This window comes from Mustela erminea, chromosome 10, assembly GCF_009829155.1.
Source record: "Mustela erminea isolate mMusErm1 chromosome 10, mMusErm1.Pri, whole genome shotgun sequence".
NCBI lineage: Eukaryota > Metazoa > Chordata > Mammalia > Carnivora > Mustelidae > Mustela > Mustela erminea.
The window spans coordinates 98,932,043-98,944,380 of NC_045623.1; the positions used below are offsets into that span (position 1 = coordinate 98,932,043).

General features: G+C 57.1%; 1 protein-coding gene across 1 annotated transcript; it reads right to left on the reverse strand.

Moving 5' to 3' along the window:
- Window positions 1–2,115: 2,115 nt before the first annotated feature.
- LOC116601107 (chymotrypsin-C) lies at window positions 2,116–8,199 on the reverse strand. The gene is made up of 8 exons (XM_032361791.1): window positions 8,089–8,199; window positions 6,897–6,988; window positions 6,701–6,798; window positions 5,721–5,846; window positions 4,547–4,683; window positions 3,643–3,788; window positions 2,693–2,845; window positions 2,116–2,178 (listed from the first exon to the last, which is right to left on the reverse strand). Exons 1-8 carry the CDS (start codon window positions 8,126–8,128, stop codon window positions 2,164–2,166), a joined length of 807 nt encoding a protein of 268 aa, XP_032217682.1. The 5' UTR covers window positions 8,129–8,199; the 3' UTR covers window positions 2,116–2,163.
- Window positions 8,200–12,338: the final 4,139 nt, after the last annotated feature.

Sequence of the window (12,338 nt, forward strand, 5' to 3'; positions counted from 1 at the left end):
TGTCCCAGTCTTAGCTCTGAAAGTCCCTGCATCCTGGAAAATGACCCAGTACCGGAATTGCTGGTCCCTCTTTCCCTGCCCCGCACTTTATGCTCTAGCAGCACCTGTTGCTTGGAGATGTCTTCCAAGTAGCTGCCGTGACTCTGTTCACGCCCTTCTCTCAGTCGGGAAAGCCATCCCTTAGGTTATTCCCCCCAGGTACCAGAGAGGGGTGTGCCGAACTGCAGATAACTGACAACCTCATTACGGTGGTTAAAACCAGTGCAGGTTTATTATTTTCTTTTCACATAATAAGACATTCAGAGCCTGGTTGCTGGCATTGGATCTGCAACCTGGTGATGGTGGAACTCATGGCTGCAGTTCTCCTGGCTACAAGACGGCTGCTTCAGCTCCGTGCATCACATCCATATCCATATTCTTGCAGGGCAGTAGAGTTGTGGTGGTCAAGAGCATGGGTTCTGGAGCCAGATTACCAATGTCTGGATCCCAACCCCATTACCTCCTAGTTAAATCACTTTGGGAAGTCACCAGCTTTCTCTAGCCTCAATTTTCTCATTGGTAAAAAACTGCATAGGGTCGTTTTGGAGATTCAGGTAGGGAATGCATGCAAAAACCTGTAGAATGGGGCCTGGCACATAGTAAGTGCTCAATATGTATTAGCTTTTATTTTATTAATAAAATTACCTGCAAGAGACCTGAGGAGAGCAAGCATTTGGCGTTTGTAAACTCCAACAGACATGGAGACAGTCACAAAAGGAGGCAGCTGGGAATGAAGTTTGAGTCAAGCCACCAGCAGCATCTTCTATACTGGGGTACCTTCTATTCACATTTTAAGACTCAGCTTGGGCATCACCACCTCCAGGAAGCCATCCTAGACTTTTCCTGCCAACCGACACTGACTGCAGTGTTCCCTTTCTATGTTCCTGGTCTGTACTCTCCAACCTCTATACTCACACCAGGGAATTCAGGAATCTGTTGGTTCATCTCTTGCCGAACAGAGATCTTGTCTGAACCATCCCTGGATTCCCAGGACTGAGCAGATGCCAGGCTGCTTGAGGGCCTCTTTGCTTGTTGAGTAACTAAAATCTTTCCTGAGAATCGCCCTGGCCTAGTAAGGTATGGGAGGTGTGTCTGGTCCCCATCTCCAGGAGCCAAACTCTGATGGGGGGAAAGCGGACAGCTCAAGGCCAACCAGAGGCTGCTGTAGCTGGGGACTCTCCCAGCAGGGGTCCAGACCTCGGGTGGGAGCACTCCCTCCATAGATGAGTGCATTCTCAGGAACACCATGGTCAAGGGTCTGGGGCCCCACTTGGACACTGGATCACCCTCTTTTTTGGCCCCGCTTGCCCTCTTGTTGGCCTCAGGAGGGCTCCCTTCCTTCCCTAAGCCTCTGTGGCTCCTGCATTACTGGTCATCCTGAGCTGGCCCAGCTCTGTCTTCTCTCTGGGCCTCAGTTTCCCCACCCACCCGTCTGGTACAGTGCAAGTTTTCCATCTCTGACCTGCTGGGATTATGGGTAGAAATCACTCTTTTCCTCAAACCTATACCCCGAGGGAGGCTCTGGGGCCTCATCTACCTCACGGTGCCCTGCACAGGGCCGGCATAAGGACAGGGCTCACGAAACACTTCTTGGTTCAGAGAGCCCAGGCTAACAGCGGCTATGGGGTCTGCTGCTCCAGTAGGGGCCTACTGGGGAGCCTCTTTCTCCGGGACCCAGTGTAACGGGCACCCTCCCATGGCCAGCATTTCCAGGCTGGGGAGCTGCTCTTGGGGAAACCCCATCCCCCACCTGCAGCGAATGGGGGGCAGCCTGAGGCCCCACCAGACTCTTCTGTGGAGGAAGGATCAGGAAGGTGGTGATCTGATCAGGAGACTGTGGGTCACAGCCTGTGAGATGCTGGGGGGGGTAAGCGGTCCGTGTGTCCTAACTCCTAGCCTCTCAGGCCACCATGGGGCTTTCTGAAATTCCCCTTCCCATAGCACCCCACCGGCTTCCCCCACAGTCTCACCAGGCTGGCAGAGGGCGGCTCTCTTTGCATCCCTGGTGTGGCAAGGGGCAGCCCCTACAGAGCCCGGGACCCCCCAGGGGAGGCACACATCAAGAATGCAGGCAGCTTGAGTGGGGAAGGAGGTTTATTGGGGTTGCAGGCTCCCAAGGATGAATCACTGCTGCATTTTCTGGAAGAGAAGAGAACAGAGTGAGGACTTGGTGGAGGAGTGTGTGTGTGTGTGTGTGTGTCCCCTTCCGGAGAGAGCACCGCCCCGGACTATAGGAACAGGGGTCACGGCAGGCAGCCATGTCTCACCTCTGCCCAACGGGTCTGAGCTCCCTCGACACTTCAGACCACTGGGCAAACGGGGCTCAGAACACACCCTAGCCCCAAGCACGAAGGCCCGGAGCCTAGGGTGACCCTCCGTTCCCCCCACTGTCCATGCTGACCCCCACTCCCCTGCTGGGCCCTGCTCTCATGGGGGCCACGTTACCCCTGGGGCCACGGGTGTGGTGTCTGGGAAGGAGCCGTAAGGAGCTCCTAGGCCAGCGGATGAACGTAGGACATCCGTGTCGGTGCCCCTCACCACCCCCAGCTCAGCAGCCGGTGCTTCCGGGAGGGGCGCGTGCCTGCGCAAGCGCATGCGCGGGCCGGTGGGGCGGGGCGGGGGCCGGAAGAAGGGCCTGGGGACGGGCGCCCACCTCGTTAATCCAGTCGATGTAGGCGGACACGCGGGTGAAGACCGTGGGCTTCTTGAGCGTGTTGCAGCCCAGGCCGGAGCCGAAGCTGACGATGCCCCGCACCTCCCAGACACCGTTCTCAGCCTGGCAGTTCAGCGGGCCGCCCGAGTCCCCCTGTGCCGGACCGGGTGGTTATTAGCCGCGGGGCCTCCCCCCCAGGCAGGCTCGGGAGGCAGGGGCGGGCGGGTCACGGTGGGGGAAACGGGCTGGCGCCCCCTGTTTTGGCCTCCGCTTGTCCATGGTGGGGGGGGGGGCAGAGGAGATGTGGTTTGGGGCCCGACTAGCTCTTCGGTTGCTGTGGGATCTTGGGACAACGATAGCCCTGTGTGGGCCTCGGTTTCCCTAGCTGTTCAGGTCACCGTGTCTAAGGCTCTGCCCAGAGAGGTCAGGCTGCCGGGAGCCCAGAGAGGTGTTAGAGACCTGAGAGATGGGGAAGGTGGGAGTGGGCCAAGGGGCTGTGTTTGGAAAAAGGACAGTTTCTGACGGTTCTCGATGTTTCTGTGTCAGACTCCCTAAGTCCTGGGCCTCCCTGGGTGGATGGAGCTGATGGCGTGAAGGAGCATGGCTTGTCAGACTCGGTCCCCACACCTGCCCTGTGCTCGCTGCGCGTCTGTTTTATAGATGGGAAAATCGAGGTGCGGAGAGGGTCAGCGGCCTGTGCAAGGTGGCGCGGCCGTGCGTGGTGGGGCTGGGACTCCAGCTCCGATACTCGTGCTCCTTGGGTACTTCTGCCCTTGCCACAGTGCTGAGGCGTGGGGGTGACAAGTTGCCCCTAAGCCTCCTGGGCCCAAGCAGGGGAACGGCTCGCTCGTGTGGGTCACCCACTCCCACCCTCCTGTGCCCTCGTTGCTGCCCCCTTCCGCTCGGCCCCCTGGAGGAGGGAGGGACAGACGCAGGGCCCAGACACTTACGTTGCAAGCCGAGATGACGCCGTCGCCCCCGGCACACACCATCGTGTCCTTCACCATGCTGCCCCACCAGTCCCTCTGGGTGCACGTGGCGTGATCTACCACGGGCTGCAGGCCCTGCTGCAGCTCGTCGGCAATGGGGCCGTTGGCTGGGGGAGAGCACAGAGAGGGATTCCCGGGTCAGCCAGGCAGGGCCAAGCCTTCAGGAAACAGAGGGCTGCCTGGGGCTGGGGCAGGACCCGGTGAGCTCTGGCTAGGCTGTGTGGGACCCACATGTGGGCCCCTAGTTGAGAGGCATGACTCTGCGCCTATGGTGCTAAAGTGTGGGTCAGGACCCCTCTTAGGGTGGGACGGGGGAGCCCACCGGAGGCAGAACCGATGTGTAGAAAGCCCTCGAGGAGTATCTTTAATTTTGATTCTGCGGTTTCTCTCGTCCGTCTATTCCTTACAGGTCTCTGCCTTCACGTCACATCGGTAGGTCCTTCCCATTCCAAGATTTTCCAAGTATTGACCCGCATTTTCATCGAAGTCTCCCATACTTCCACTTACTTGCATGCAACCTTTTAACTTAGACATACGGTTTACCATAAGCTCTACTCCCCTACCCGCAGTGGCTCATTTAGGTTATTTTGTAGTCTCTTAGATGGCACTAAGTACGCGTCAAGCACTATTCTAAGCACCTGACCAGTTCTAACGCGTTTATCCTCACAACAGTCCTTCTGTGTGCTTGTTAGGGCATCTTCCCCGCGCTGCGTGCTTAATAAATATTAGCTGTTATTAATACAAAGTTAAAAATGGTGAGAAGTTGTTTAGACAGGAAAAGTGGTGGGTGAATCTCATTGCGGGAGCTGCTTCCTCCAGGAAGGCTCTCATGATATGCCGGGGAGGGAGGAGGGACTGTACTCACTCCAGAGGCGGCCCCAGCCAGTGACGTAGCAGGGGTAGTCTTGAGGCAGCAAGGAGCCCGCCTCTGGCAGGCAGGCCACCTGGATGGTGTCGCTCAGCTGCACGGGCTCCGCCAGCTTGATGAGAGCAATGTCGTTGCTGGAAGCCAAAGTGGAGGTGGTGAGTGTGTCGGAAGGTCTAGGCTGCACAAGCCAATGCTAAGCCGCCCGGACTGTCAGCTGGGAGTCAAGCCTAGGGTGACCAGGAGTCCTCCGGTCTAGGATATGCACGGAGGACTCCTGGTCACCCTAGGCCTTCTTTTTTTTTTTTTTTTTTCTTTTTTTTAAAGATTTTATTTATTTATTTGACAGAGAGAAATCACAAGTAGATGGAGAGGCAGGCAGAGAGAGAGAGAGGGAAGCAGGCTCCCTGCTGAGCAGAGAGCCCGATGCGGGCCTCGATCCCAGGACCCTGAGATCATGACCTGAGCCGAAGGCAGCGGCTTAACCCACTGAGCCACTCAGGCGCCCCACCCTAGGCCTTCTAATGCCGTGGCCCTCCCCTCTGCCTCCTGTGCCTTCGGGTCCTATGAGGCCTTACAGCGGGGAGGTCGGGGCTTTCCGAGACACTGAAGGCTAGATATCAACCAGAAACTAAAGCCAATTGGAAATGATTAAAGAGGGGCCCTGGCAGATGCAATTTTTAATATTTTCATGTAAACAGAATGAAAGCTGGTGACCCTAGACAGACCAGTTTGATTCCCCATTCTGCCACGCACCAGGCTGTGTGGCCTGGGGAATGTATCTTACTTGGCCTCTCTGGGTCTTAGGTCCTTGTCTAGGGGTGTCGTGAGGATTAAATAAGTCACGGCATATGAAGTGCTTATTGCCCTGTGGGTATACAGTAGGCACTCCATAAAGGTGAGTCCTGGCTCAGAGACTTCAGGCCAGACACCGTGGGGGCTTCAGGGTTTCATCCCCTGTGTCCCTTCTGGGAACCGTTGGCCAATGATGGAAATGGAAAAGGAGTCTGTCTACTTGGCCTTTTCCCATTTTGCGTAAAGGGGTCATCTGCCGGCTGTTCAGGGTGGGGATGGGGTCCAGGCCCAGGGTGGGGAGCAGGCTCGGCAGCTCCATGTCAGGGACCCCTCCTTCCTGTGCGCTTCCCCCGGGGGCAGGCGCACGGTCGGCACTCACCGCACCAGGAAGGAGTTCCACTTCTCGTGCACGACGATGGATTCCACGTTCGCAAACACGGAGCCTTCCTCGTCCTCCACCACCAGGTTGTTCTTCCCCAGGGCCACGCGGTAGGTCAGGGTGTTGCTGAGCAGAGGCAGGGGGCTGGGTCAGCGTGGCTTCCTGCCCTCGCCAGCCGGCCGGTGGGAGAGGCGGGGAACTCAGGGCTTTGGTGACCCAGCCCTGTGGCCACCTTGGGAATCATTTGTAGAGGGTGGGGGAGAAGGGAGCGTCTCTCTGCTCTAAGCCTTTCCAGGGCTCAGGGTAGAGACCCCGCTCTTGGAGTCAAGTCGATCTTGATTCCTAGGTGGGTGGTCTGGGGCCTCATTTCCCTCATCCGTACGGTGGAGACAGTGTTGGGGTCCTCCCTTCCCAAGGCAGCTGCGAGGTGAGCTGGTCCAAGCCGCCACTACTTCTTGCCCATATGATCTCTGTCACCCACCTCCGGTTCCCCTCACACACTCCCTCCTGCCACCCGCACTTCCTTGTTACTTCTCCAACCTACCGAGTGGGTTCCCTCCTCTTGGTCTTTGCACCGGCTGTTCCCTCTGCTGGGGATTCCTCGGGTCTTTGCTCAAATAGCCCCTTTTCAGAGACATTTTCCCCTGGGCACCTCATTTAAAATAGGACCCCTTAGGCTTTTTATCCCGCCTTATTTTTCTTCCCTGCCACTTGATACGTTATATATTTACTTCTTCAATGGCCTGTTGCTCTTTTGCCGGAACGTGAGCTCCCTGAGAGCACAGCCTTGGTCCTCACTGCCGTGTTCCCTGGCACACTGGGGGCGCGCGATAAATACGCGTTGAATGAACTAAGTTACTGGATGTGAGTAGCTTATTTAGCCCAGGGTCTGGAGTGTAGTCGATGCTCAGTAAAAGCAGCTTCTAGAGCTGCCCCACCCCAGGGCAACAGTGGGGCCCCAGGACGCCAGCCCCGTTCACCTGATGCAGTGGGCAGCGGTGAGCACGTAGTTGTCGGCAATCAAGGTGCCGCCGCAGGTATGTCTCCACTCGCCGTTCTTGAGGTACTGGAGAGAGATCTGCAGCAAGGTGCGGGAGAGCCACGCATCAGCCCCGGGACCGCACCCCGCCACCCTCTCCAGCCAGCCCCCCGCCCCCCCCGCAGCGGCGTGCTTACCTGCCAGGGCCAGCTGTGGGGCCTGGCGTTGTCTCCTCCCACCACTCGGGCCGATAGGTTGGGCTGGAAGGTGGGGGCCCCGCAGCTGGAGGCTGGGGGACCCAGGAGAGGAAGCGCACAGGTGAGAGGGCCCCCCCGGCATCCCCAGCAGGGAAGGGGCAGGTGGAAAGAGCACAGACTTCGGGGGTGGGGCGGACACAGGTTCAGGCTTTACTGCATGGCTTTGGGGAACCTGTCTAGCTCTCTGGGCCTCAGCTTCCCTTTCTGTGAAATGGGAAGAATGGCGTCAACCTGGTGAGTTTATCCTGAGGACTCAAACTAGACGATGCATAAGAAGAGTCTCGTGTTTAACACATCGAAGGAAGTACAAAAGCCGGGGTGGGTGTGTGCCCACAGGTCTGGCTGCATCCTTCACCCTTTGGTGGTCCCTTTTTAGACCTCAGCGTAATGGGGATGTGAGAGCACTGAATCCTGGGGTCCAGCCTGTCCTAGCTGTGCCACTGTGTGCAGCGGTCAAGAACAGGTGCTCTGCATGAAGACAGACCCGGAGTCAAACTCCGGCTCTACCACTAACCAGTCACGTGATCTTAGGCAAGATACCAAGCCTCCCCGAGCCTCCTGCCTGTCTGTGAAGTGGAGATATTGATAGGCCCTGCCTCTCGAGGATCATACCAGCTCTGGCATGTAAAGGGCTTAACACCGTGCCTGGCACATAGTAACCATGGAACAAACAGGTGCTGCTATTATTATTCATTATTGTTGTTTTGGCCGGAAGGACTCTTTGTCAAGTGCTCTCATTTGTCCTAAGAGCCAGTGGGGTTTAGAGAGGTCACGGGGCTAGTCGAGGGCCCGCTGAGAGTAAGTGATGGTCAAGCCAAGTACCCCGATTCCTATCTGGGAGAAGGCCCCCAAAATGCATGAGCACAAGCATCAGTCCCCGAGGCAGAGATGCCGACACCAGGAAAGCCGAGCCGTTACGGTCCCTGCCGCCAGGGACCGAGGCTGGCCGGTTACAGTGTCCCCAGGCCACATCCTCAGCCCTGTTCTACAGATACGGAAGCAGAATTGCCCAGCAAGCGTCTTATCTGACATGCTTGTCTGGTCACCCCAAAACTCCTTTCCTAGGCCCCCTGCTCCCTTCCTTGTCCCTGGGAGACAACAGGCTGCAGCCAGTCCCCAACCCAGAGCTTACCGTAGGCCAGGAGTGTGGCGAGGACAGTGACACCCAGCATGCTGCTAGCGGGACTGGCTGAGGAGCGAGTGGCTGTCGAGACGGGTTGGAACACACTTATAGGCGGGGATGGGGGTGGGCGCACCTGCTCAAGGTTGAGCTGCCCCTTGGAAAGCAACCTGTTCGGACAAGGCCCTTTCCCTGACCTTGGGTGGTTACTGTTTAATTTGGGCAGGAGCTGGGGTTGGCTCAGTGGTGTGGATTCTCCAATCTCCTGAGACCGCAAATTCTGAGGCTTTCAGGTTTGGGGGACCCCCCCCCCCCACCATCTCTCTGCCTGGAGCCTGTACTCCTCCTCTCTCCCTAACTCATTCTCTTTAGTTACCATCTATTAGGCATTGGGCTTGGGACTCCTTGAAGTCACTCAATTGTCCCAGCAACACGAAAGTCACGTTTTTTTGTCCGCTCAAGAGAGAGGAGGAAGCAGAGACTCAGAGGGTCAGCACTGCCCAGGGTCGCACCGCGGGGCAGCCCCAGAGCCGAGGGCTGAAGTAAGGACTTCAGACACCGGGCTGGGGTTTATCCTGTGGTGAGACGCTGTTTCCTTCTCTCTCTTCCTCTCTTTTTTCTCCCTCATTCGACTAATAGTATCCGGTCCTGGGGTGTCGCCTGCCTTCCTGCCCTGGATGGAGTCTGAGGTCCAGGCAGCCCCTGAAAGGCGCCCAGTTGGCCAAATTCCTCCCCAGAGTCAGCCCTGTTAGAGTCTCCCCTCCCTTTGCTTTCTATTCACCGATGCTCCTTGGAAGTCGTTTTGTGAACGGAGCCCGCAGCTCACCTTAGGAATTATTTTCTAATAAAGCAATTCAGAAAACTGTGCTCTGCTGTTAGCGGTGGGTGTCCAGGGGTAGGGGAGGATTCTAACCTAGGTACCTTGCATAGCTCGGATTCTTTAAAAAAACAAAACAAAACAAAACCAAGCATGCTTTACTTTGGTAATATAAAAATCAAAGCCATTTTAATAAAAAGAGACATGAGGACAGGGAGTGTAAGGGTCTGGTTAACGGGGTCTGATCTGCTGTGATGATCTCAGGCCCCAGGCCTGGGTTGTTGGTATCTCAGACTGTGAGGAGCTTTCTGTTGCATTCGGGAGGCCGGTCCTGACTGCGGGGGGCTGTGGCTCCTGCCGGCCCATCTCAGACCCAGAGCACATGGTGGGCAGGCTCTGGAAAGGGCCCGCCTGGCCTGCAGATGGATGTCATACACAGAGATGGGGACCGAGCCTTGTGGCAGATTTGGGGGTGAAAGGGCTCGGGCAGCTGGAGAGAAGGCTCCTGGTTTCTGGCTCACTTAGGGACCTGGATCTTGGGCAGGATCTTTGGGCCTCAGTTTCTCTCTCTCGCTCTCTCTTTAAAACTATTTAACTTATTTATTTGTGAGAGAGAGAGTGCACTCAAGCAGGGGGGGCGGCAGAGAGAGTGAGAGAAGCAGGCTCCCCCCTGAACAGGGAGCCCGACGTGGGGCCCCAACCCAGGACCCTGGGGTCATAACCTGAGCCAAAGGCAGACGCTTAACCAACTGAGCCACCCAGGCGCCCCCGGGCCTCAGTTCCTCTTGAGCAACCTGGGGAAATGATGAACCGGTCTTCCACGTGTGGGACTTTGCTGCTTTCCGCTCGGAGACACAGCAATCTCTTGTCATCTCAGTCACGTGTGTGTGCCCGTAGTTTCACAAACACCCAGGGACAGGCAGACAGACAGACAGACACGCACGCACACCTGCCCCACCGTCCTCACAGACGTGCACACACCGGGGTCGTACATAGGGAGCGCTCACACCCACAGGCGCGTGCAGAGCCACGTGCCCCACGTTCAAACACGTGCCCGGACGTAGAAACAGCCGCAAACGCCCAGGCGCACGAGGAGGGAGGTACCAGACAAAGAGTCGTTGATTTTTTTCTTTTGGGGAATGTTCCCAGAGAAACTGACCCTGTTTGGGGAGAGAGGGAAGCTGCTGGCAGCTCTGAAGGCATAGACAGCACCAGCTCTAGGGGTGCTTCTTGTTTTGAGGGCTTCACGGGTGGGCTTTGGCATGAGGCAGTAAAGGCAGTAGCAGCAGTGGCCCTTGGAGAAAACCTGGGTCTCCTTAATCTGCCTCACATGCTGAAGATGGGTGGTTGCGTGCTTCGCCGACTGTTGGGAGAGGAAAGCCTGTCTGTCCTGGCTGTGTGACCTTGTGTGAGTGACCCAACCTCTCTGGGCTCTCATCGATAAAAGGAGGGGAGTGCCTGGCATGCGGCAAACTCTACGTGAGTGTTGGCTGCCGTTCCTGCTGTTGTCTGGTTCTTCCGAGAAGGCCTGAGTCTGGGCACCACTGGGCCCTTTGCCCTTCCTGGGCCCCTTCCTCCATGAAAAATATTTATAAAGCACGTTTTCTGACTGCATAGGTATAAAGGCTAATGTAATCCAAGCTGATATAATATAATAGAAGACCTGATTGTATTCATTCTTTTCCTGATGATTTCATAAGAACCCATAAGATTTTCTTGGGGCCTAAGGGTGTTGTGGCCCCAGCTCTGCGGCCACAGTGTGGATGGGTCAGCCAGCCCTGGCCATACCCCCTCCTTATCCCAGGTTATGTGCGACTAAGTACCGGAGTGAGGCTTTGAGGGATGTTTTGTGGCTCACCGGAACCACCTCTGGGCATTGGAGGTGCTTCGAGCTGCGCCTTAGGATAGCCAGGGAGAAACCTGTGTTCTCACTGAGAGCAGGTGGGCAGCGGCAGTGGTTGGCGCCAGTCCCCGCTGACCTGGCCCTGATGCAGGGCGCCTGGTCTGGGGATGCCATGACTCCAGTGGTCCAAGCTGCCTAAGTTACGGTGCCGACGAGTGGGTGGCTGACCTGATTCGCTGGCCGTGGTAGGTCACCAAAGCGAGAGAGGCCGCCATGGGTGGGGGGCGGGGGGCTGTGGGGAACCCCGTTGGGTGGATGTCCTGGATTAACTTGTTTAAAGACTTGACTATTTTGTTTGCCTAGTCTACTAGGTGCTGACCTACGGTGGACCCAGAAACCATCCACCTGTCCATCCGTCCGTCCGTCCATCCATCCATCCATCCATCCATCTCTTCCTCATCTCGCATTGGCAGGGACCATGTGCCCAGGCTGGAGCCGCAGAGGTGAGACCCCGCACAGCACCCCTGGAGCCCCCTGCTGGGCCCGGCAGCGAGGGTTCTGGGCCAAGGCCTGGGACTCAGTGGGGTGCGGATTGAGAAAGGATTACTTTTCACTTCTCGGCAGATTCCACGTCCACAATGAACTAGAGGATTTGAGGGTGTGAGACGGCTGGGCTCCCCATTCTCATCCCCTGGAACTCGGTGCTTTGCCAGGACCCGGACTGGGGCCTCCCAGGGCCTGGGCTGCACAGTCTCCCAGACACTCAGAGCCAGAATGTCCTGGAAAAATAATCAAAGGTGACTTGGCAGAGGCTGAGCTGCTGGGGGTGGGGGGGTCCTTAGGAGAAGCAGTGCCAAGGTTGCGAGCACGAGGGTGGTGAGAGCCTGAGAAACAGGGCAGGTGCCGCTGACTGGGTCCCATGGTTTCTAGCGGCTGGGACAGAACTCTCAGGTGGCAGCTGTTTCTTGGGTGAGAGCCACTAAGGGGCCAGCAGGGGTGACGGGGAGGGGCTGGCACTGCTTCTCCTTAGAACCAGATGGAAGTGTTGGGGGTTCACAGGAGCTCTGGGGGCTCACTGGGGGTTTCAGTGTTTTGCAGTGGGATCCGAGAGGATGGGTCCTGGGGGGGGGGATCAAGGAACTATATACTTTCCCACCCCTGGGGCCTGAGTCACTCGGGCCTTTCCATTCCGCAGCCTGACGCCTCTGCTGGAGTGCGGATCCCGTGCAGGCCGAGGCTGAGGGCCCCCTCCCAGCTGAGACCTGTGGGTGTGGTGGAGGGTCCTGGCGTGGGACAGCTGTCTCTCACAGCTCTCACATAGGATGGTGTTTCTCACGTCCGGAGGGATTGAGGCCCACATCCAGAATGGGGACAGCTGGAAGGCGGGGCTGGAGAGCTTGAATTTTAGTCCTTCCCCGAGTCCACTATCCCTTTGTTCTAAGACCCTCTGAGCTCCGATGTCAGGGTTTCTGATGTTCTTCCCTTGGGGAAGGTGTACCGAACGACAGTGCTTAACCGAGCATGCTGTGTTAATGATGGTGACGTCTTAGGGATTGGGCAGCACACGGGGGTGGCATTTCCCAGGAAACACCCTCCCAGGAC

Bases quoted from the DNA above. Each gene is read 5' to 3' on its own strand.
- LOC116601107 (XM_032361791.1), bottom strand. From the start codon at position 8,128: ATGCTGGGTGTCACTGTCCTCGCCACACTCCTGGCCTACG. The intron at 6,989-8,088 runs GTAAGCTCTGGG...TGGGTCCCCCAG, and splicing joins CGCCACACTCCTGGCCTACG to CCTCCAGCTGCGGGGCCCCC. The intron at 6,799-6,896 runs GTAAGCACGCCG...ACCTTGCTGCAG, and splicing joins CCCACAGCTGGCCCTGGCAG to ATCTCTCTCCAGTACCTCAA.